Here is a 23,418-nt window from a genome sequence, read left to right as displayed (position 1 = left end):
TTAGTCATCAGAAGAGTCAGAGGGCACGTACACTCTCCCTGACATTCATTCCTCTTTCAGTGGTGGTCCTGATTGGAAAGGTTTCACTCATCTGTTGGGGAAATTGGAATTATACACAGTTGGATATACACCTTACAGGTTGTTCCTTGGGGCAGCCCTAAGAAATTCTGTTTTGAAAGGAAGTAAGCATGAAGATAAAGACAGAGGTGGGCATGAGGTACAGTGGTGGTGTCAGCTAGATATAGTGCCTACTCTGGACCTGGGGTCTGAATGAGAAACCACTCGGAGGGCAGTCACGCAAAGCATTCAGGGAAACTGGGTAACAGTGCTCTCAAGAGCAATGCTCACCTCTTAACCCACATGTATTTTCCAGAGCCCATCCCTTCCTGGCAGCAAGAGAATGTGGACTCTGATGAAGCCCGCCTCTCCCCACAGGCTGGGCGCCTGATTCACCAGCTTCTGGATGAGGATAGTGACCCCATGCTGTCCCCCAGGTTCTATGCCTATGGGCAGAGCAGGCAGTACCTGGATGACACAGAAGTGCCTCCTTCTCCCCCCAATTCCCATCCTTTCATGAGGTATGTTCTATGCTGTTGATGGGCAATTTCCCCAGTCACACCACACTGGACCAGTTGGAATGACTAGCCCACTGACGGCCAGCCCTTTTGTCACAGTTAAGTCGGGAACTTGTGGAGAGACACACCCGAAGCTCTCCGTCCTAATACACAAGCTGAGCTGGAATTACTACTTATTCCTACTTGAGCTGTGGCCCAACTGCAGATCTCATTGTGAATTCCAATTAGCACCTCCTTTCCAAAGCTCTGTCAAATGTAACATGCAAGCTTATAACCCATTTCAGATTGCCCTGATAATGAAAGTGGAAATGAAAGACGCACAGCCCTGTTTAGTAGTTGGCGTGTGTGGGGCGCCAAGTCAGAAGTGCCCCCATCCACCTGGTTTTTTACAAAGAGGAGAGGATGGGTCACTCCTCTGTGCCTTATACTCTCAGACCCCAAAGCCACTCCCCATAATTACTGGTCGTTCACGGGGCTGCTAACCCAGGCCACGCTCTTCGCAGGCGGAGAAGCTCTTCCCTTGGGTCCTACGATGATGAGCAAGAGGACCTGACACCTGTGCAGCTCACCCGAAGGATCCAGACCCTTAAAAAGAAGATCCGCAAGTTTGAGGACAGGTTTGAAGAGGAAAGGAAGTACAGAGTGAGTTCTCCATGGGGTCTCCTCGCACCAACACATCCTTCAGCACAGCAAGCGGTGACTCCAAACCAGTGGGTCACAACCCCCTTGGGGGTAACATATCAGTTAGTGTGTATATCCCGTATTTATTTACATTATGAGTCCTAACAGTAGCAAAATTACAGTGATGAATTAGCAATGAAATAATTTTATGGTTGGGGTCACCACAATGTGAGGACCTGTATTAAAGGGTCACAGCATTAGGAAGGTTGCGAACCACTGATGCAGAGGAAACCAGAAGCTGATAAAAGAAGGGAATTTTATTTGTTGAGCTAAAATTTGATTCAAGATTATCTTCTACAGTTTCCTCCTTGCGGGCTCCTTCCACTATTGGCTCTGTCTCGTTTTCCCAAGCCAGTGGAAAGAGAGCGTTTTCCATGGCGGTGGCAGTATATATAAGCCCACAAACTCCTTCACTTCCTGTTCCATTGGCCTCATAAGCTGAAACACACAAATAATAGAAAAGGGGATATGGACGTCACAGGAATCCATGATCATAAAGATTCGTTCGTTTGCCCTTAAGGACATCTGTAGAAATATCAGAAATAAGCAGTAAAATGTTTACTCTAGACTTTCCTTCCCCAGCCCTCCCACAGTGATAAAGCGGCCAACCCAGAGGTTCTGAAGTGGACAAATGACTTGGCCAAATTCCGGAAACAGCTGAAAGGTAAGTGAAGTTGTGGACCTTCTGGCAAAGCCTGGTGTACAATAAACCAGGAGACAAACCCATTGGTCCTGCTGAGTGCCAGCTCTGGGGTGTCTCAGGCCTGAACCCTTCCCCGTTCTCCCAGATCTTTATGGGACACCATCCCAAGACTTTCATAGTCTCCCATAACCAGATCGGATAAGATATGAATTCCCCAACATGCCTTCATCGCCACACACTTCTCTTAGAAGGATGGTTTCACGTCAGTGCTTCGGAAGCACTTGTATAATCTGAAGGGGAACTTGCTGGAGTGCCAGAAAGCGGCTCGTCAGAGACAGATCTCAAAAGGGTGGAGGCCCGTTCCCTCAGACAGCTTGCTGTAGTTAGCAACTAGTCCCAGAAACAACTACATGGAATAAATAAAATGGGGTGTGTAGGTTGGATGGAAAACAGTGGTCAGTGGTTTTAAATCAGCACATCTACGTGCACTAAGGGACTGCATTGAAACTGTCCAGTTCCAAAATCAGAGCCCAAGCCCCAGTAGCCAAAACTCAGGTGCTAAAAGCTAACACTTTCCAGGAGTTAGAGTTTGGGAAACACTTCTGAAGATTCAGGAAGAGAGAGCCTACTAGTTTGGTTTATTTTCTCTTACACTATAATTCATTACTCTCTAGAAAAAGAAATCATAGCTAAGCTGTTATTGACTTGACAGTTGAAGCAACCTGGGTGAAGCAAATCTCACTCTCATGTATCTCTGTTTCCAAATCTAACTGCCTAGAGTCAAAACTAAAGATCTCGGAAGAGGACCTCACCCCCAGGACACGACAACGAAGCAACACGCTCCCCAAGAGCTTTGGTTCCCAGCTAGAGAAAGAAGATGAGAAGAAGCAAGAACTGGTGGATAAAGCCATTAGGCCCAGCGTTGAAGCTACCCTGGAATGTATTCAGAGAAAGCTCCAGGAGAAGCGAGCAGAGTCCAGCCGTCCTGAGGACATTAAGGTGTGATGCTCTTAGAGAGCCTGGGGGAATGGCCCATCCTCAACCAGTGCAGCCAATGCAATGAGAACACAGGTCATGCAGACTGGTGCTGAAACCTTTGCACACTTACCTCCTGGTCAGCTTGCTTTCCAGCCAGGAGATCCTCTCCTCTGCTGTCTCCTGGCATTACAGTTTCAAGTTCAGTGAGAGGAGGGAAGAGGACAAGGGATAGGGCAGGTCACACAAATCCCTATGAGCACAAAGATACCTTTTAAAACTTCCCACACATGTACAGAAGCATATGGAAGCTGTTGTGTTTCACCTGTGAGTGCTTTGGTTTCTGACTACCGATTGAGAGCAGATCACTGTGTTGATTCTATGGCAGAATGAATTTATTAGGGTTAAAAGGTGGCTTGACTCTGAGTAGAGGGATTATATGCAAGCCTTTCGGAGTGTATAGTCTGTAACAGAGGTTATTGCTGAATGCATTCAGCTCAGTCCATGTCTTCAGTGGGTCTCTCCTACCACGTAGGTGTTGATGACATCCAGGCAGCTGTTGACAATGGTGTTGTGTGCTGTGTGTTCCAGTGGTAGGTCAAGAGGCTCTCATTCCCGTGTGAGCTTTGGACAGAGCATTTTAACCCTTCCGTTAGATGAGCTTCACAAAATAAAGAAACTGGGATGTGCCCAAATATTTTCCTCACGTTTCATTTCTTTCCTCTGTTTACACAGGATATGACCAAGGACCAAATTGCTAATGAGAAAGTGGCTCTGCAGAAAGCCCTTCTGTACTATGAGAGCATCCACGGGAGGCCGGTATGTGATGGACCAAACCTCCTCACGAGGGTCGGTTGTCTGGCTTTGGAAAGTCTCTATAATCTAGTGCCAGCCAGAAAATTGTGCCCCTAGTAGATGCCTTTTCTTTTTCTTTTTCTAAGTGTTCCGAAGGCTTGGCCAATAGAGTTCTTTCTGTTAAGTATTAGATCTTAAACTTAATTAATTCCAACAAGTTAGACTACAACTAAACTTAAGTTGCTAATATTCTATTGAAAAGAAAGGGAGGTAAAGGATGGAGGGGACAGTACAGAGTGCACAAAATTCTGAAGTAAGGGGAAGTCAGCCCCTGTAAGCTGAAGGAGACTCGAGGCTTCCACAGCCATATTATAAAGGGGTTAAACCTGAACGATGTGTCATAAAGGGGTTAAACCTGAACGATGTGTCATAAAACAGTTCCCCCCCCCCCCCCCCCCCCGCACTGCAGGACACAGCCAGCATGTAAAAAGGATTTCTGTCAGTGTGTAGAACCCAAAGTGGGAAGTTCAACTCTAGCTTCACTTTTTTATCAGATCAGGAAGCATCTGAGGTTGTTGGATATTTAGCAAGCGTGTGTTAAGTGTTTCTTGCTAACTCAAGGGAAGCTTTTATAAGGCAGGCTTCTACTCTCCTCCTTGGGGAACTTAGACAGGCTTCTTGTCTACTACTCTTCATAGTTTTCTTTTCAGAGAGTTGACAAGAAAAAAAATGCAACAACAGCAATTCCTTCAGGCAGGTCTGAGGAAGCATGAAGTTTAGATTCATGGATTTTTATGAAGCCCACAAATACAGGACTCTTCCTCCACTCTGTTGTAACTACTAATTTAATGAATTAATGAAATTAATCATTTCTTCTAAATGATGTTCCCTTTTCAACACAGAAGCTTCCAGAATAATATATTAAACTCTATTTTAAACAAGGCATACTATTAAACCATGTTCTTCAGAGGCTAGGCAAACCCTCTACCACAGAACTATCCCTCCAATCACAGGCTTTGGGGGAGGGGTGAGGACTCTGGGCTTACCTAATAGTTAACTAATCCCCAGTGACTGGCACAAAACTTGTCACACAATGTAAGCCCTGGGAATATTCACAGAAGGCCTCCAGGCACGCTCCTTGGCATTTTAGTTCTCAGAATATCAGGGTTTTGTTGTTGTTGTTTTGTTTTGTTTTGTTTTGTGTTTTGTTAGTGCAGGCACTTGTGCTGATTCATTTCAGGACTGTTCCTGAAGTGGAAAGATACTAGAACTCTGGGATAACATTCATGTTTCAGCCAAGTTTGGTTTCAGATTTTTTTTTAAGGCACTTAACCAAATAGCGAGTGTTCCAGAGTTCATAGATTGTGAAATTGTGTCCTTCTGTCCTGGAGTATTCAGGACCAGAGAAGCAGAACTGAACTGCTGTGAGCAGGAATAGAGCCTCTTTACCATGGAAGCTCAGGACCTCAAGTGTGGTGCTTGTGGCCACCAGGGGGCTTCTGTGACACTGTTTTTCCCTTGGCGTAGTTCTTTCCCTTGCAAGGATGATTCTAGCTGGAATATTGACAGAGTCCTTCAAGGGCTTCCTGGCCCGTGCCCCCCACCTGAGAGAGCACACAGCTGCATTCTAAGTGGATCAAACTTCATTGCTGGTGCACAGGTTTGCGTGGCGGAGGGATTTTTGCGGTTGCTGTTGTTGTTTATGCTGTGAACACAGCTTTCAGTTGGGAAGATTTTTAATTCGGTTTGTACCGCATTCCACAGTGCAGATACTGAGCCTCAGAATTGTAGGAACTTAGCTTGGCAGAAACCTGGGGCTGCTTAAGTAAGCCTTTGAACTCTTGGTTGATAGACATCTATTACAAGTTGTCACGGCAGGAAAAAGAGATTATAGACACACAGAGACATTTATACATATACTGACCTTTAAGCTCAAAACAGATAATGTGAAATCGCAGCTTTGGGGTTGCATAGTAAATGCAACGGTTCACACTGCCACTACAACCACATGTTCTCCTCCCTCCTGCTTGCTTGACATTACATGATCACAGTGGGGGAAGAGTGTATTCTGTTTACCTGCCTGTTATTAAGAATACAAAATATTAGTTCTTTATCTTGCCTTTCAGATAGATCAAGATTCAATCATCTCCCAAGGTAGAGAACAAATTGTAGAACAAATATTAATGTCATTTATCTCTGATCTCGGGTCTGTCTGCCTCTCTCGGGGTCACAATGCTCTAACTTCCTTAGAAAGAGAGCAAACTTCCCTTGATAGATGGTCAATCTGAAAATCAAAGTAGACTTTTCTTTCTTAGATATGTGCTATAGTTAACCCTAAACCTAAACAAACACCAGTACACAAAATGTGCACATATTTCCAATGCTAAGCTGCCATTTCGAGTCCCCTTATCTCATAAAGTAGACGTTCAGAACTCGTGGCTTTTTCTGAGTCTGCAGATCCCAATTTAACAGGCCATTGGCCATCAGGATCATAGTCAAACAGTCATGTGCTACGCAGCTCTTGGCAAAGCTGTTTGCTTTAGCTGAGTGCGCTGTAGATGGGCATGTGTGGCATTCAAAAACAAGTGAGCTTCTCATTTCCTGTGAGCTATTATTAAAGCATGTCCTTTCCAACAAGAGTGTTGAAAGTCTTCAAAAATGATGTCACAGAAAAATATAAGAAATAATTGAAGTCCCTTCCCCCTATATCACCATTCATAACAAATGTGCTGGGGAGAGAATGGGTTGTTTGACCAGTGCTTCTGGCTTCTTCTTAATTCGTTCCCTCACCAGTATATTTTAACTCTGTGTTTCAGAACCATGTTGACTAATACAACATTAAGAATAGTCAAGTTAACATTTAAATTATGAGTCCATATATAAACACTAACCTCTGATTAGCTGTTGTTTAGGATATTCCAGTATTTATACAAATGCCCTTCTATTCTTAACTTATAAAAGATTTGCTTTTTTTAAATTTATGGGTTCAAAGTTCAGCACTTAGAAGAGCCCGTGATCCCCCTGCTAGATCCTGCTTCATTCAGGGCTGATGTATCTGTGAGTAGAGAAAAACCTGGGCTGGAGTCAGTACACCCAGTTGTTGTCTAAGCTCTCTTGCCTTGGGGATACATTCCCCTCTGCAGTGATCAGTTTTAGCCTCAAAGAACAAGGCTTGCCTAGCTCTAAGATTCCATGGCTCTAATTTTGTCTTTTTCATCACAGTAAATATGTCACTTTTTTGCCATTCATCTGTATATCCAAGTAACACCAGCCAAATGTTGTAGAAAAGTTTTGTTTGAGGATAAGAGAAAACCCTCACAACATAAAGGCAGGCATACTGGGCTGTCCAAACTTTGTGATTTCTACCCTGGGCTTGTCTCTAGTTAAGTGTGGACAGTTATTGGATAAGTTATTACTACTACTACTACTATTACTAAGAGCAGGAAACCAACAATGTTTTGCAGTACCCTGCTAGCTGGTGAAATTTATCCGAAGTGATTTACTATTGATCATGCTGAGAAAGACATATACAAAAACCGTACAAGACAACATATTTCCATAATCCAGAACTGTCTTTGAAATTGAATCTTCTAAAGACTGAAAAAAATGGTAAAGCCACTTGTCTTAAATGATTTCCTACCTGAGAAACTCTTACTTTCTCAAGCTTTTAATAATAATAGAATGTAGAAACCCAGCAACCAAATCTAAAAATAGATTTTGCCTCATAGTACATTGAGGTTGAGGAACCAAAGAGAATACATGTATAATCTATGTGTTGGGCATACCTAGATAGGTTCATTCACTAACATTGCAAGTATTTATAGAATGTTTCCATTAGATGAAGTATTAAAGTACCTACTCAGGATATGAAAGCAAAAGCTCCCATATTCAACAGGCTAGATTGTGAGCCAGGAGATAAATGTGTGAACAATTATGATAGAATGTAAAAGTGAGTGGGACTTGGTGGTGCACACCTTTAATCCCAGCACTGGGGAAGCAGAGGCTGGTGGATCTCTGTGAGTTCGAGACCAGCCTGATCTACAAAGTGAGTTCCAGCACAGCCAAGGCTGTTACACAGAGAAACCCTGTCTTTACAAAATAAAAACAAAACAAAAATGTGATTTGTATGTAATTTCCAATGGCTGACTTACAAAATACTGGCACAGAGAAAGGTTATCTAACACTCCCTGTGAGACTCTTTCATGCCCCGCATTGGGCAACATTATGTGAAATGGAGACTGTGCTTTCATTTCCCAGCCACTGTAATCACCCGAATAATCTAATTACAACACTGTTTGGTCAATGGTTCAGGTATATTCCTAGCTAGCTCTTACATCTTAAATTAACCCATTTCTATTATTTTATATTTTACCAGGAGGCTCATGGTTTGTTACCTCACATCTTGTTTTTTGGGCAACTTCAAGGCATCTACCTGATTCCGCCTTCTTTCTCCCTGCATTTAGTTTAGTTTTCCTGCCTACCTATATTCTGCCCTGTCATAGGCTAAAGCAGCTTCTTTATTAACCAATGGTAATAAAACATATTCACAGCATACAGAGGGAAATCCCACATCAAAAATATAAAAGAGTTTGAAATTACAAGGCATCAGAAGAACAGGGTGGTCTGTCTTAATTAAGGTTTCTATTGTTGTGATAAACACCAGGACCAAAAGCAACTTAGGGAGGAAAGGTTTTATTTCATTTTACAGCATATAGTCTACTATGAAGGGAAGTTAGGGAAGGAATTCAAGCAGGGCAGGGACCTGGAGCAGGAGTGGATGCAAAGGCCGTGGAGGATGCTGTTTACTGCCTTGCTCAGCCTGTTTTTTATGGTATGGGAGAGGGACCACTTGCCCAGGGGTGGTATTGCCCACAATGAATTGACTCTCGCCCATCAATTATCAGTCAAGAAAATGCGCCACAGGCCAATCTGTTCAGGGCATTTCCTCAGTTGAGGGTCTCCCTTCCAAAATGACTGTGGTTTGTGTTAAGCTGACAGAAAAGCAGCCAGCACCAGTGGTAACATGGAGGATAGAATCCCTCTTCAGGACGGGGCACAAGGAAAGAGGGCTGCACCGAGTTGGTTTATGATCTGCAACTTCCAAATGAAGAAGAGAGAAAGCCCCTTCCTTGTAAAGGGAATCACACATAATTAGGCATGAGATAATCTAGTCTTTTTCTGGAGTTTGAAGTACAGTGGAGAGGAGAGAAGCCGTAAATGATGAAGGGTTTCAAATCCTATACAAGGAAACTGGATTGGATTCTTTCTTGCTGCGTAGAGAGTTTGAGCCGCGTGCCAGATGAAGGAAAGGAGCATGAATCATCCAATGGATTCCAGCAACAGAAGTTCCTTGAATACTCTCTGTTTGCCAGAACCATACTTTTAAGAGGGAACAGTTTCATGTGGAAGAATTGCAGCTGAATGAGTTGATTAAAGTACCATATGACAAGCATTATAATAGAAACATTTGCACAGAGAGAGAGAGAGAGAGAGAGAGAGAGAGAGAGAGAGAGAGAGAGAAGTAATGAACCATTCAGAGATTTTGAACCTTGAGTTTCTTGGATTCTTTTTTACATTTTCTTATTTATTGGGAGGAGGCACAACACAGCATACACAGGTTAGAAGACAACTCGTGGGAGTCAGTTCTCCTTCTGCCATTTGGGTTCTGAATGTCAAGCTCAGGTCGTCAGGCTTGGCAAATATACAACTTTACCCACTGAGTCATCTCCCATCATCACCACTTAAGGAGTTCTGGGGTTAGTTTTTTTTTTGGGGGGGGGGGGTGCTGGTGTTCTAAATTTTATTTACTTACTTTTTCATGTGTGGATAATTTGCCTGCATATATGTTTGTGCACCATGTGAATGCATACCTGGAGCCCACGGAGGCCCAAAGAAGGCGTTGGGTCCCCTGGAACTGGTTACAGATGATTGCAGATTGCTGTGTGTACCTAGGGCCTCTGGAAAAGCTGTTAATGCTTTTTAACCACTGAGCCATCTCGACAGCCACCCACCTTGAGTTTTAAGTTTAGACTTAACATAGTAGGCTAAGAACATAGCACATTATTCAGACATAGAAGAAAGTATACTAATGGGGTGGTTTCCAATGATTGGCAGGGTAAACCTGTAGTATTTTTATTTATTGGCTAAATATTATTGACTAATATTGGTCTGACTAAGTTTTGTAAATTGTATCATCTTAGGGCCACAAAAGTTCAGAGCATGCTGGGACAAGGGCCAGCACAACCTGGGAGCTGGCTTCTCACTTGTCCTGGTCTTACTTTTCAGGTAACAAAGACTGAGCGTCAGATTATGAAACCTCTGTATGATAGGTACCGACTGGTCAAGCAGATCCTGTCCCGGGCCAGTGCTGTCCCCATCATGGTGAGCGCATTCTTTCTCTTTCCTTTGGCAGCCCCTGGCTACTCTAAGAACACCTGGTTTAGTTGGGTTTCAACTACTGCTGTGATGAGCACATGCCTAGAAAAACAACTTGGGGAAGAAAGGGTTTAGTACAGCTTATTGTAATATAGTCCAACATAAAAGAAAGTCAGGGAAGGAACCCAGAAGCAGGGACCCAGGGGCAGGAATTGATACAGAGGCTACAGTGGAACACCGCTTCTTGGCTTGTTTTCCCTGGCTGACTCGGCCTGCCTTCTCATAGGATCCAGAACCAACTGCCCAGGGTAGTGCTTCCCACAATGTGCTGGACTCTTCCCCTATCAGTCAAGAAAATGCCTCACGGATGTGCTTCAGAGCAATCTAATGGGGGCATTTTCTCAACTGAGGCTCCCTCCTCTCAGATGACAGTAGATGGTGCCAAATTGACAAAAACTCACCAACACAGGGCTCTGACCATGCTATCTTTGTGAGTGTAACTCCCCTTTCTTTTGGAGGAGCCCCACCTATGCATGTAGGACCCTAACTCTCATTCTCATTGAAGGTCAGGCTGTGGTAATTGAAGCAGCCATGTATATCATGTCTTACCAAGCCTGAGGAATGACTTGATCATATATACATTCCTCTGGCACTCATGGGGCCAGCACCTAAACCCATTCCTTAGAGACACAGCACAAGAGGTAAGGCTGGACTTTCTCCAAGCTCTTCATTCCCAAGAGTGCCTTCTGATTTCTGTTACAGTTTGGCCCCCATTCACTGAGGGATGACTCCCTAAGAACTTGGCCCGAGAAGGACCCTCTAGAGAACTCCAGTGAGAAGGGCCTTGTTTTGCAGCTGATGGGGGTGGAAAGGGAGTGGAAGGAGGGAGTGGGAGCCCTAGTGTTTGGCAAGCTGCCTACCATGGTCGGCGTCTTGAGATATAACTGCTGTTAGCGCCTGGCTTTGATCCGATCAAGGGAGAATGACAGCTCCTCTCTGGCTGTGAGAAGTCTTTTACCTGAGAATCCCCTCCCCAGGCTAGATATTGCAGGGCTGGTAATGCTTGTCCGTCTCGGAGAGCAGCATTGCCTGATTCAGTCAGTGCCCTTGTCTGATGTCACAGCCTTGGCTTGATATCACAACTAAAAGGCTTGTTCTCGTTAGCTGCTACTGTTATCTAGTGCTTCATTAAATCTTGTTATTCGTTTCTTCGTTTTTAAGCCTACAGTCGTCTCTCACATTTCTTTTAGTATGCACTTATTTCTATGGGAAAGGGAGAATCCAGCGACTGTAGGCAGCAGGTGCAATTAAAAAGTGTTACTCTTCTGCAAACTTCCTGCAGAATAAACTGATTGATAAGATGACTAATGTAAGGAGCCATTGCCTCTCGCTAAGAACACTTAGGGCTCCTAAATAAGGTGAATGTACAACAGAAAGGTTCAATGAATGTCACAGGTTTGTGTGACCTTGAGCTCCTGTCCTTTGCCAATTACAATTAGGCGTAGTCGCTGGAGCTAGGGAGGAGGGGGTGTGGGTAAGTGCTTTCCTTGGGGGATTCCTGAGAGTTTGGTTTGTAAAGCAGATTTACATCCTATTACATCCTACTCTGTCCTCTCTTTAGTATGTGTGGGCTCTGAAGAACTTTGTATTAGGTTTTGGGAGGGGGTGTTATTGGTGGGTGGGAAATGGTTATAAGATGTAGTAAATACTGGTATGTTGAATGGTCTGAGAGCTATACGGCAAGGAAAAGCAGTTCATAATATATCCTATTTGTTAATGCTTGTCACAGGGTTCCCCCTCCAGCAAACGGAGAAGCCCTTTGCTGCAGCCGATTATCGAGGGCGAAACTGCTTCCTTCTTCAAGGAGATAAAGGTGAAGAGCTAACCTCACCTGGAGTGACAGTCCCTGGGCAGTGGTTCTAGTAGGCATTCCCTACAAAGCAGTAGCTTCCCGAGACAGCTGTGGAGATTCGTGGCCTACTTATATTATTATAACCTTGCCAACTCCCGAAGTTTCCTTCCATTCTCTTCTTTGTTAACTTGTTCTGTTTTGCTTTTACTTTGATCACAGAGAATGTTTTGTTTCTCACCTTGTTTTGTTGTTCTTGTTTTTCAAAACTAATGTTTACAATTTCGAAGTTAGTTAGGGCCAAAGAAGACAGAAGTGAGATTTTAGAGCCTGTCATATTTTTGTGACATTCTAAGGCGAGAGTCGTGATTTATTACCGGTGGTTAGGAATGATTATCTCAGAATAATCTATTGAGGATGATCAATAGGGAGCTTCATTTCCTTGCCTGAAATAAGGTAACCCTCAAGACAATACCCAATTTTAAGGTATGAGACAGACAGAGCCTGTTAACGGCATTACTAAATAGAACCAAAATTATGAGTGCAGCCCTGGAACATCAGGGCTGGTGTGCTGTATCAGATCTTCAAAATTACAGCTATTTTCTTACAATATGCTTTGATATCAGTGAAAGGCAACACGCTTTGTCCATCTGGTAGTTTCGCAGATGATCTGAATCTTGGTAATTGGGCAAATTTGGACAGTTTGTATACGAAAATTAGCGTGCTTCTCTCAGCAGCTTATAATGGGCTTATTACCAGGTAAAAACATGCTCATGAATATGTGGAAGATGTGACAGCTAATGATCAGCTCATTAAGTAGCTGCTAGGTGCCCTGATGATGTTCCTCTGGACAATGACAATCTACCTACCCCTGCTTATTCCTTTGCAAAACTTTTTAAAGGAGAATATTTTGACTGTGGCTTATTGCCCACTGGCTCCCATCGTGCTCAAAATTATACGTAATTTTGCAGTGATTACATTGCTTTTGTAAATACAGCTGTCTTTGGTTCATTTCTTCTAATCAGACATAGCCACTAGCGTGTTTTTGATAACACATCGGAGATCTAATAGAATTCACAATTTACTGTGTTTGGAGGTGAAAAGACCAAGTCTAACTGGTTTCTTTAAAACTTGTCCCTGGTTATGCTTGCTTTTGGGAAGAAACCAGCTTGTGTGAAATAGAGCCAGCTCCAGTTCTGAAAGTTCTGAAGGCCTTCAACCTGCAAAAAGCCCAGAGAATCTTCCTGTCCACTCCAGGAACCCTCTAAAACAAGATGGAATAGGATTCTGTTCTCAAGACAGATACTTTCAGAGCAGTGGGAGGATGAGGCTGCATGTTACATGAACTGAGTAACAAAAGCAGCAAACACCTTTTTCGCTTTTTAACCAGCTTTAATGACAAAATAGAATACAATTATATATCATGCAATTTTAGAATGTGTTATTTTGATAAGTGTAAAATAATCCACAGTGAACACTAATGTTTTGTAGCTAGTATAGCCCCTTACATTCCACACACACGCTTTGTCCCACTCTGGAAGGCCAGGGAAGACACACATGGCTGCTTCTCTTTCTAGTTCTTCACACATTTATAGTCACATGCCACTTCCTCCCACCCTGCTGCTGGCCTTAGAAACTTTTCTCTAAGCTCTTACTGCTCTCCGTGGAATGTGGCCCTTCAGCAGTCCCTGGCTCTGGGGCACACACACAAGTCAGTTTATTTGTGTCTCCCCAGATCTAGTTTTAGCCAGGACAGCAGAGCAAGAGCCAGGCCTTACTTCACCTGCTGGTAGAGACCCTGTCCAGCCTCAAAACCCTGTCTCTTGTGCGACTGTCCCTGTCAACAGCTCATTCTGGACATTCGCTGGTCAAGTTCTCAGCATTGGGTCAGGGTAACTGCTGTGGGATGTTGCCTAGGACCCCCACAAGCTGCTACCACCCCCCTCTAGATCTGACAACCAAAAATGTCTCTAGATATTGCAAATACATAGGGGATAAAAATCACACCATTGAGACTTACTGTCCGTGACTCATCTCTCTGTGATTCCCATTGTGCTGAGGGATCCTGTGATCCCATAATGCTTGTCTGTGGATTTCTTATTGACTACGCATCCAGATTTTCCTTTTCCTAACCTACTTAGAGAATCTTGAACTTTCCAGCTTCTTTTTATACCGTTATCAAGCTATATGTAGTAACCTAAATAGAGATTCTGCATTCCAGCAAACTGGATGCCATGTCCACTCTGTCCCTGATGCGCATGGCATTGTTCCCTTCCTATTGCCATCTACGTAACTAATTGCTGTTGACTGGTACTTTCGGGCAAAGAGCCTGCTCTGGACTGTTCCCTTCAGGTTCATGCCACCATCTTAGCTGAAATTTTAATAGTCACCTTTGCTTTTGGTGGGTCTCTGGGCACTTTGTTCTTTATCAAAATCCAGATAACACAGCAGTCCTATCAAAAAAAAAAAAAAAAAAAAAGGATAACTGGTTTAAAGGAGCCAGTACTAGGGTCACTGGCTCGTTCCCAAATATGCATTATTTGGGGGGCTATACTAAATATCTACCATTATGAGCTTGTTTCAATGTCTATTTTTTGGTATGTAATTTTCCCCATGGTTTTCCAAGACCACCAAGAGTAGTTTTGTTAGGTTCATCTGAAAAAATCATCAGGGTGTTTCAAGTTCTCTCCAGACTTGGAATATAATTAGGAGGACTTTTCAGATTTTATTTACTATGTCTGTGCACAGTGTGCGTGTGTGTGTGTGTGTGTGTGTGTGTGTGTGTGTGTGTGTGTAGTGTCTCTGGAGACCAGCTCTCCAGCCTGTTAGTAGAACTTTTGAGAAATGAAGTCTTACGTTCTTATGTGTTGCTTTCCTTGGTGTCCCTGTCCAGCTGTAAAATGTTTGCTAACAGCTTTCCTTGAAATCTGAACTGCTAGACCGTTCACCAGACATTTGTTCTACATAGGTTTTGGTCAAGCTCTGAAGCAGTATATTCAGACCCAAGCTCTGCCTGGGCTTCTGGGTCTGTTCTCCTTCATCTTCCTCATCCAGGGGAGTTAGAAGGGGAGAGGGAGGCTGGTGGGTGTTGCCTGCCAGCTGTGTCTCCCCAGGTTCTGGGCATATGCTGGCTCAGTTGTGTTTTGTAAAACTAGCATAGGTTGGAACTATTAACTTCCACTTACAAAAAGAAATGTTAAAATTGTTTACCTAAAAATCGAGTTTTGTCTGACATTTTAAAACAATTTATATTATAAAGAATGCTGAAGTGTTGTTTCATTGGGCCAAGCAGAGATTAAAGACATAAAGCCCTGCTGAGGTAGAAAAATGCCTCCTGGCTTTATCCAGCTTTGCCTTCCATACTTAATCTTGGTGCCACCATTTTAATAAAATAGAGAAGAAACCATGTGAATATTGTTAATTAGGTGATTTTTGAATGACACTTGTAATGGAAGCATACTCTTCCAAAACGTGCTCAGAGTTTTTTTTTTTTTTTTGGATTGCCATTTATCTCTAGGAACAAGAGGATGCGTCAGAAGATGACAGCTCCGCCAAGCCAGACTTCACTGTCATGCTGAAAACAGACTGCGGTGCACACTGTTTTCTGGAGCAGCTTGAAGATGATGCTGATGGATTTATCTCACCAATGGATGACAGAATGCCATCAAAATGCAGCCAGGATTCAGGCCTTTCAAACCTCCACTCTGCTTCCATGTATGTTGTTTGGGCAGTGGCATTAAAGTGACTCATTGAAAATAACAATATAAATGTTAGTTTGGCCAAAAAAAATCACAAATGACTTACCTACAGTATGTTTAAATAGAGAAGATAATGATTTAAAAAAAAATAGATGGGCCTGGGGCTAAAGCAGAAGAATATGTGAGTTTGAGGCAAGCCTGAGCTACAGAGTGAATTGAGCTGCAGAGTACAACCTTATCTAGAAAGAGGGAGGAGAGGGTGAGAGAGAAGGAGGGCAGAAGGGAGGGAGGGAGGGAGAGAGAGAGAGAGAGAGAGAGAGAGAGAGAGAGAGAGAGAGAGAACAGAGGCAGGGTGGGAGAGATGGGGAGGGAGCAGAGGAGGGAGAGAGGGAAAGAAAAAGCTCACTGTTATGAATTTATCAGTTTCCTCATATATTTTATTGCAGATTATTTGAGGAAGTTTTGAGATCTTGCTTAAACAAGCAGAAGGTCTCTGAATGACACTGTGGCTCTGTCCACCACAATTCATTTAGCCCTGAGTACAGACGTCATTTTGTTCTTAAAAAAAATTATATGACAAAGTGCTGTAGGATTTCATAAAATCTAATAACTCGGGAGTAGCAAGATCCCCTAGGACCCCTGGAGCCTCGCCTCCTTTCAGAATGCAGGCATTCAAAGAAAGCAGCCACCATGACTTTTAAGTTGTTTCCTTTTCTTCTCAGCTCCCACCCAGTCACATACTCATTACAAGTATAACAATTCATATTTAAGTTTTTTTGTGATTTATTTTTCTTCTTAGACCTGAGCTCTTGGAATACCTTCAGGAAATGAGAGAAGAAAAGAAAATGATTCGAAAGAAACTTCATGATTTTGAGGACAATTTTTTCAGACAGAATGGGAGGTATGTGTGTCTCTCTGTTCCTCCTTTCCCCTTCACCTGTTGTTCCACATTCCAGGCCCTCCCTCTGTTTCTGTCCCATCTGGGAAGTCTTTCCAAAGCGGGAACTTCACTCCATTCTCCCTGTAAGCAGGTCCTCAGGTTTATTATGCCCAGCAACCCTCAGAGATTTCCAGTGAGACTGTGAGATTTATATGTGTATTTGAGATGAAATACTTCTCCTACAGAGCACAGGCCCGGCACAGGAGCTGCTGATACACAACTAGTCTCTCACATTTGCTTCTCAGCGGAAACAAGTAGCTTGGAACTGAATTTCAGATTGTCAGCATTGAGTTTTTTTCCTCAGGAGACAAGAGGCAGAAGAAAGATAACGGGGGAGTTAACCACAGTTTAAAACCCAAAGATGGACTGGGGATATGGCTCAGTATGTACAAAATCCTGGGTTCACTCAGGGGCACTACAGAACTGGGAGAACTAAGACAATAGCTGCCAGGGCTGAGAGAAGGCTGTGCGGTGTGTGAGAAGCAGTTAGGGATGGATCTGCCTGTTCTAGCCAGTGAGTTGTAAGGTGTAGTTGAATTGTCTGTTTATTAAACTTGCTAGGGAAGTGTTTGTCACAGAGTCTCCTCACATACCATTGGGAAGCTCAGGGACAAGTCCCTCATGTGGAATCAGGTTTCACCTTCCTAAAGTGGTTTTACATTCCTCCAGATTGGGTAAACTTTAGGGAGTTTTTTCAGGGTACTTTCATGTCCTAGAGTGTGAAGAAATAAAAGAATTCTAGCAATTAACTTTGACATCGGGACTGTGCTATAACAGTGTGGTTTAAACATTATGTAAATTTGTTTTTAGGATCTCTAATTTGGATCTACTGTATAATGATTTGTCTCAAGACTTTTACATTTTCATACCTAAATGTTTGTGCCTTTCCCCATACACATTGCAGACTATTTAGAATATGGATATGCAGACAAGAGAAGTAATTCCTAAAATAATAATAATAGCCAACATAAGTCAATTTACTATCCATTGTTAAAGTGTTAATTTGATGATCAGTCTGTATGCCTTTTGTTTTTATACTATACTTCTCACATGTGGTGCACAGAATTCTATACATGAGCTATATATTGTGGAGCCCACAGAAGGTTTAAAAAGCTATAAATTGCATTGGCACCACATTGGGGGAGGGGGGGAAAGACTGTCTTAGAGGAGCTTAAACCAAGTGTTAGCCCAACTGTGAATCTTCCACTTTTCCCTTGTGTCTTCCTTCTGTCCCTAATGAAGCCCTTTCCTCTACATTTACTGGACATCACAGAAAATATGGCTTAGGAAGGGGATGAGGAATCACTGCTCTTAATTTTTTGCCAGAGTTTACAAGGGAATAATTTACTTTATGAACCATAATGACCCAGAATAGCATTCTAATCTACAAACAAATGTTATCAGTCTATATCTGCAGATTGAGGCCAACATTTATGGTAGATACTTGTTTTCCTTAAGTTTTGCTTTCAACCTATTGGTTGCTTTCAATAAATGATTCTCACACACACACAAAACTCACCTACTGTTCTGAGTTTGGATGGAAGAATATAGACACATGCAAAAACACTCATGCATATGAAATTAAATAAACCTTAAAAAGAGAAATTTAGTGGTTGATTAGGTAAAAGATATAAAATGAGAAAATATTAACAACTGTGTGGTTTAATATTATGTCAACTTGATACAAGCTAGAGTCATTTGAAAAGAGAGAACCTCAGTTGAGAAATGCCCTCCCTTCACTGGGCCTGTAGTTCATTTTTTTGATTAATTAATTATTGGTGTGGGAGGGACTGACCCAATATAGGCATTCTGCCCCTGGGCTGGTTGTCCTGGGTGTTATAAGAAATGAGCAAAAAGAAGCAAGTCAAAAGGAGCAAGCCATTAAGCAGCAATCTTCCATAGTGGCCTCTTCTTTAGTTCCTACCTCTGGATTCCTGCCTTTAGTTCTTACCTGACTTCCCTTTATGATGGGCTGAAATAAAATCTTTCCTCTTCAAGTTGCTTTGGGTCATAATGTTTTATCACAGCAATAGAAACCCCCAAAAAGTCAAGAATGAATAAAATATTTGTTTTCCTGGCTTGGTAGTGCATGCCTTTAATCCCAGCACTTGGAAGGCAGAGGCAGGCGGAACTCTGTGAGTTCCAGCCTGTTCTACAGAGAAAGTTCCAGGACAGCTAGGGATGGTTACACAGAGAAACCCTGTCTTGAAAAACAAAAATAAAAAAAAAAAAAAGCAAACAAAAAAATCTGTTTTTTTTGGAGAAACTCTTACTGTGAAATCATACTTACCAATCAGTAAAAAAAGATTCCTTGCTTCCTTAATTGTTTATGATCTATTAGATTCTAGATTAACTTTATAGACACTAAAGAATCATGGTATCTCCAGAGAAAAACCACTTTTCATTTGTCTAAATCCAGCCCATCTAGATACCAAGACCTAGTTACCAACACTGATTCTGCAGGTTGATAAAACACATAGTCTCCAGATAGTAATTCCCTATGCATGCTGTCCTCTAGAACAGAAAGAACGTGAGCCTCAGCTCCTCTTCCCTTTGCTTCCTCTAGAAATGTCCAGAAGGAAGACCGCACCCCGATGGCCGAGGAATACAGCGAATACAAGCACATAAAGGCCAAGCTACGGCTGCTGGAGGTGCTTATCAGCAAAAGAGATGCTGATTCCAAGTCCATGTAAGGACTGCTGGTGCAGATGACAGCTTTCCCAGGAAAGATCAGCTCCGGAAGGCAGCCTCGGAGCTGGACCTAGGAAGCAGGCAGTCTCCTGCCTCTGAGCCTTCAGACTGGTTCCTGCTTCCATTGCCCGCCTTAGAAACTGCCTGCGTGGAAGGCAACAGTGTGACCTGACTTAGAAATTTTATAATGGGAGAGTCAGGACTCCTACCCATATCAATGCACACTGCAGTAGGAACTTCACTGCCTTGAGCAGTGAGCAGACACACCGTCAGACATATCCATCCATCTACAGATAACTTGGTGTTCTTCCCCGACATCTGAGAAACACGAGGTCATTGTAAAACTGTGACAAACACAAGCTCAGGACTTCGCTCGCAGAGCCTGCTTGCTGTGGAGGTCTGTGCTCTCCCTGGCCCCCACCACATGGTGACCGTGCATTGGCATACCATTCGCTGCCTTGGCTGTTTCCCAAGCTGTACTTGTTCATTCCCAGCGATGCATTTCCCGTTAGTTCTCAGGTAGATGGAGGCTGTACCTGCCCATCTTGGCAGGGCAGTCCTTTCATTGATGTGCTCTCTCAGCTGACAGACTTTAAGTCCCTGCCTCATACTTGCTTATGCTGAGGACAGAGCGACTACAGACGTAGCTATGTAGATGCTATCTTAAAATCAGGTGACAGCTGAGGAGCCTAAACGCTCTTCAAGACACTGACTGCACTTTCCCGTCTCAGACATTGATGCCGAACACAGAAGAGGCCAGTGTTCCTGTGATAACCTGTTTGGGGCTCAATTTCGTTGTTGCACTAGCCAAACAAAGGGGTCTTGCTTAGTTTTAGACTAGGTATAGAATATCATGGGAGAGAGGAGTCTGTATCAGGCTCCTGAACTTACCAGAGTTTAATTTTTCTACGAAAGTCAACCTGCACTAAAATCCCCACACGGATGGGTAAGAAGAAGACGTAGCCCTCGGAGCTCAGTTCATTTTCAAGGCAGAATCTAGATCACAGTTTTCAAGACGATACAGAGACAAAATGGTGTGTGGCCCATCGTGATGCTCTTTTTCCCCCAGAAGTCTGTGTCACAAAGCTGTCTATATTAGACATTTTAGAGGGACCAGGGAACCTAAGAAACCCAATCATTCATCTCTCCCGTGTGCTTGCTGTCACTCGATGATGTGGTGATGCTTTTCATCTATGGTCTCTCTGAGGGATGCCGGCTTGGTTTGGCAGGCACCTGCATGAGGTGTGTGAAGGCCTTGCCTCTGGAAGACAGCAGCAGAGGCTGGGCAGGCAGCAGAGAGACGGCGTTCTGTTTGAGAGTCGCCTCCTACAGGGCACCGTGTTACGGAGGAGAACGGGACGTTGTATCCCCAGTTGCAAAGATGTCAGATGATTTTCAGCACTGCTCTCTTTGCTACAGCTCTGTCATCGGGAGGCTCTTTCGGTAATGGGGGTGGGGATGGAGAACGCCTTCAGTTTTGCTTTTATAAATAATCATGTAGAAGCATGAGCCATGGAAATACTGTTTTTATCCACACACTTAAAGACGGTACATAATCCTACACATTTCAATATACGTGAAAATGTAGTTTGATGTTCTTTGCTCTGCCGTTTCCATTTGTTGATTTTTTTCAAGAAGCTATGTTATGAATAAAATTACATAATACAGGATTGTTTTCTATCTCTGAAGCCTGAACGTCAATCACTCACATGACCAAAAATGGTATTTTAAAAAAGAAATCCATATCTAGTCTGTAATTTTTCAGTACTTTTTCTCCTAAGTAAACTGTGGGATAACTCAAATCAGGACCAGTTAACGTTTAAAGCACATGGGCTCGGGAGCATTGTTTTAAAAAAAAAATACACTAGAGATTTTTCTTAAGCTGAATATAAATAAGAAGCTACTCGATGTTTTGGAATCCATTGTTTGCACCAAAAGCAAATGAACTAAAAGACTTATCAGGACCCCCACTCCGTTTTATGTGATCGATAAAATACCAAGTTATTGGAAATAAATCATGTATATACTGTCATGGTCTCCCTCATAATTTCTGTCTGTTTTTCTCATAAAATGGAGCCCAAACGCAGGCGGAAGCTGTGTTTACGCCAGGTCTTCTCTGCAGGCACATTACTCAGCGGTTTCTGGCTCTGCTGGAAGTGGGGGGGGGGGGGAATTGGTTTCCATGGCAACTGTCTCTGTGGCTCTGTGTCTCCAAGCACTAGAGGCAGCATCTTAATTGGCTTCACACAAACAGAATGCTGTAGGCTAGGGGTTCTCTTTTTCTCTCCTGAGAACTGGCACGTATGTGAGCACATGGCAACAAAAATATCAAAGGTTAGGTAAAAATAAGCTTGGCTGTGTGATCATGAGGACTAACGGTGCCAAAGGCATGTAATGTGGGTAAGTACATGCTCTTACTGTGCAGTCTGGAGTAAACATTGAAACCGGCTCTTATAATGAAGTATGCTGTCGTTCCAGCCTTTCACCTTTCCGTCATTTGGTCTTCACTTTTTAAGACACGGTGCTACAGTGTTTCAGATAAAGGCCTGCTTTGACGTTCTAAAAATTTTGTCCAGGTTTTTGCATGAGCTTAGTGCTCACCACGAAAGACCAAGTCAGATTTCCAATTTAAAAGCCAGGGTTTTTTTTTTTTTATTACCAGACTTGACTGTGAATATTAGGCTTCTCGCCCTTGGTTCAAGTCAAAGGATTATTATTGGCTACAGAGCCGCTATCGACAGGTCGCGGCGGTCTGCAGCAGAGAGCAATTTTCACCTCGTCTCTTTCTGATGCAACACTTACAGAGAAGCCGCTTGTAGGCTGGGTCTGCTTCCCTCGCCTAGCCTGTCTAGACCAGGACCAGTCCAGCCAGTTTGTGCCTATTTCCAAAAGGTTCTGGGGTCCTCAATCTCAGAGCGCTGAGGGCTGACGAAACTGAACCGGGCTGAGTTTGGAATTCTTTGTGGGGTAAAGACTCAGAACGAAAGAATACAAAATGGCCACAATACCCTTTAGTCTCTCTGGGGCCTTCCTGGTTGTCAGTCGAGAAAACAGGGTGCAGCAGCCACCACAAGTTTCAAAAGAGATTTAAACTTCAGTAGGATGGTGTTTTTCTTCTGCTGACTGTATATGTACCACAGACCGCTCTGTGGAAAGCTAATTGCAGTCTAAGGTTTGTTTTGCTTCCATGGATTTTTTTTTTCCCAACACTCCATCGCATCCTCAATTCCCCTCCCCCAGCGCGGCAAAGTGGACTCTGCTGAGATCAGTGCACAAGTGGGAACTTCTCTGTCCACTTGGTAAAGCAGCAGGGAGGAGCAAAACTGGACCCCGAAGGTCGGAGGCATATTCTCCCTAAAGTGCATGTATGTTTAGCAGAATCTAGAACATGTTTTAATTTCCCTCATGACATAACTTTGTCCGATTGAACCTAACATGTACTAAAAAGACCATTTTCTCAAAAGCAAGTCAACATGTTTTCAAACTACTATATTCACACTGTGTGCACTGTGGCATGTTCCAAACAAGAGTAATAAGGACATACCCAGCACTGCACGTCACTGGCCAGGGCCCCACAACCACAGCACACGTTTGGATACAGACCAAGGCCAGAACTGCAGGTGCACGTGGATGTATATGTGAAGGGGCAGAGTCTATACACATTTACAATTTCGTATTATTTTGAAGGTTCATGCCTCTAAAAGACCTCCTTTGTCCCAGACTGGTGCCAGCCATGGTTAAGTGCATGGCCCGAGGAATCAGTTTGTTGACAAATCTCATTCTCCATTTGAAAGCATAAAAATAACCAGAAATGGGTAAAATGTTACCACTTTTTGGGCCTAGAGCACTATTTATATGAAATATAAGCAGAAAATATTTAATTATCAATGTCCTTGAAGAAAATAAAAACTGAAAGCAAACCATTATGTACAGTTTTTATGACTGCATCTTGTAATAAAAAAAAAATCAACTTTTTAACGGTAGAGGCTCTGAAGTGTTGTCAGGGTCATGTGCCTGAGCTGCGGATGGGGTGTGACCTTTCCCTTCTTGGCTCACTTGAGCCCATGGAAAGCCTCACGAGGATTAGGGTTTGTTCTGTCTCCAGAGACGGAGGGCACTGCAAGGTGAAACAAACTGTGTACACAGGTGGTAGACAGAGGAGAAACTAGAAAAGCCCGTTGTACTTTCTACCAGCT

General features: G+C 43.2%; 1 protein-coding gene across 2 annotated transcripts in view; it reads left to right on the top strand.

The window, feature by feature from the left end:
• Positions 1-21,251, top strand: part of Fam13a (family with sequence similarity 13 member A) — an 86,088-nt gene extending 64,837 nt beyond the window's left edge. For both annotated transcript variants that reach the window (XM_050131712.1, XM_050131713.1), the window contains 10 exons: positions 374-578; positions 1,079-1,217; positions 1,839-1,920; positions 2,678-2,898; positions 3,610-3,693; positions 9,955-10,050; positions 11,834-11,917; positions 15,411-15,607; positions 16,391-16,492; positions 19,098-21,251. In XM_050131712.1, the coding sequence (XP_049987669.1) occupies positions 374-578; positions 1,079-1,217; positions 1,839-1,920; positions 2,678-2,898; positions 3,610-3,693; positions 9,955-10,050; positions 11,834-11,917; positions 15,411-15,607; positions 16,391-16,492; positions 19,098-19,224 (1,337 nt within the window). In that variant the 3' untranslated portion in view covers positions 19,225-21,251. The remainder of the gene's footprint in view (positions 1-373; positions 579-1,078; positions 1,218-1,838; positions 1,921-2,677; positions 2,899-3,609; positions 3,694-9,954; positions 10,051-11,833; positions 11,918-15,410; positions 15,608-16,390; positions 16,493-19,097) is intronic.
• The last annotated feature ends 2,167 nt before the right edge of the window (positions 21,252-23,418 follow it).

Source organism: Alexandromys fortis, unplaced genomic scaffold, assembly GCF_014885135.2.
Source record: "Alexandromys fortis isolate MF-2015 unplaced genomic scaffold, M_Fortis_MF-2015_v1.1 scaffold_386, whole genome shotgun sequence".
In the NCBI taxonomy this organism is placed as follows: Eukaryota; Metazoa; Chordata; class Mammalia; order Rodentia; family Cricetidae; genus Alexandromys; species Alexandromys fortis.
Note: the sequence above shows the minus strand (reverse complement) of the source record. Positions and strands in the feature narration are given on the sequence as shown.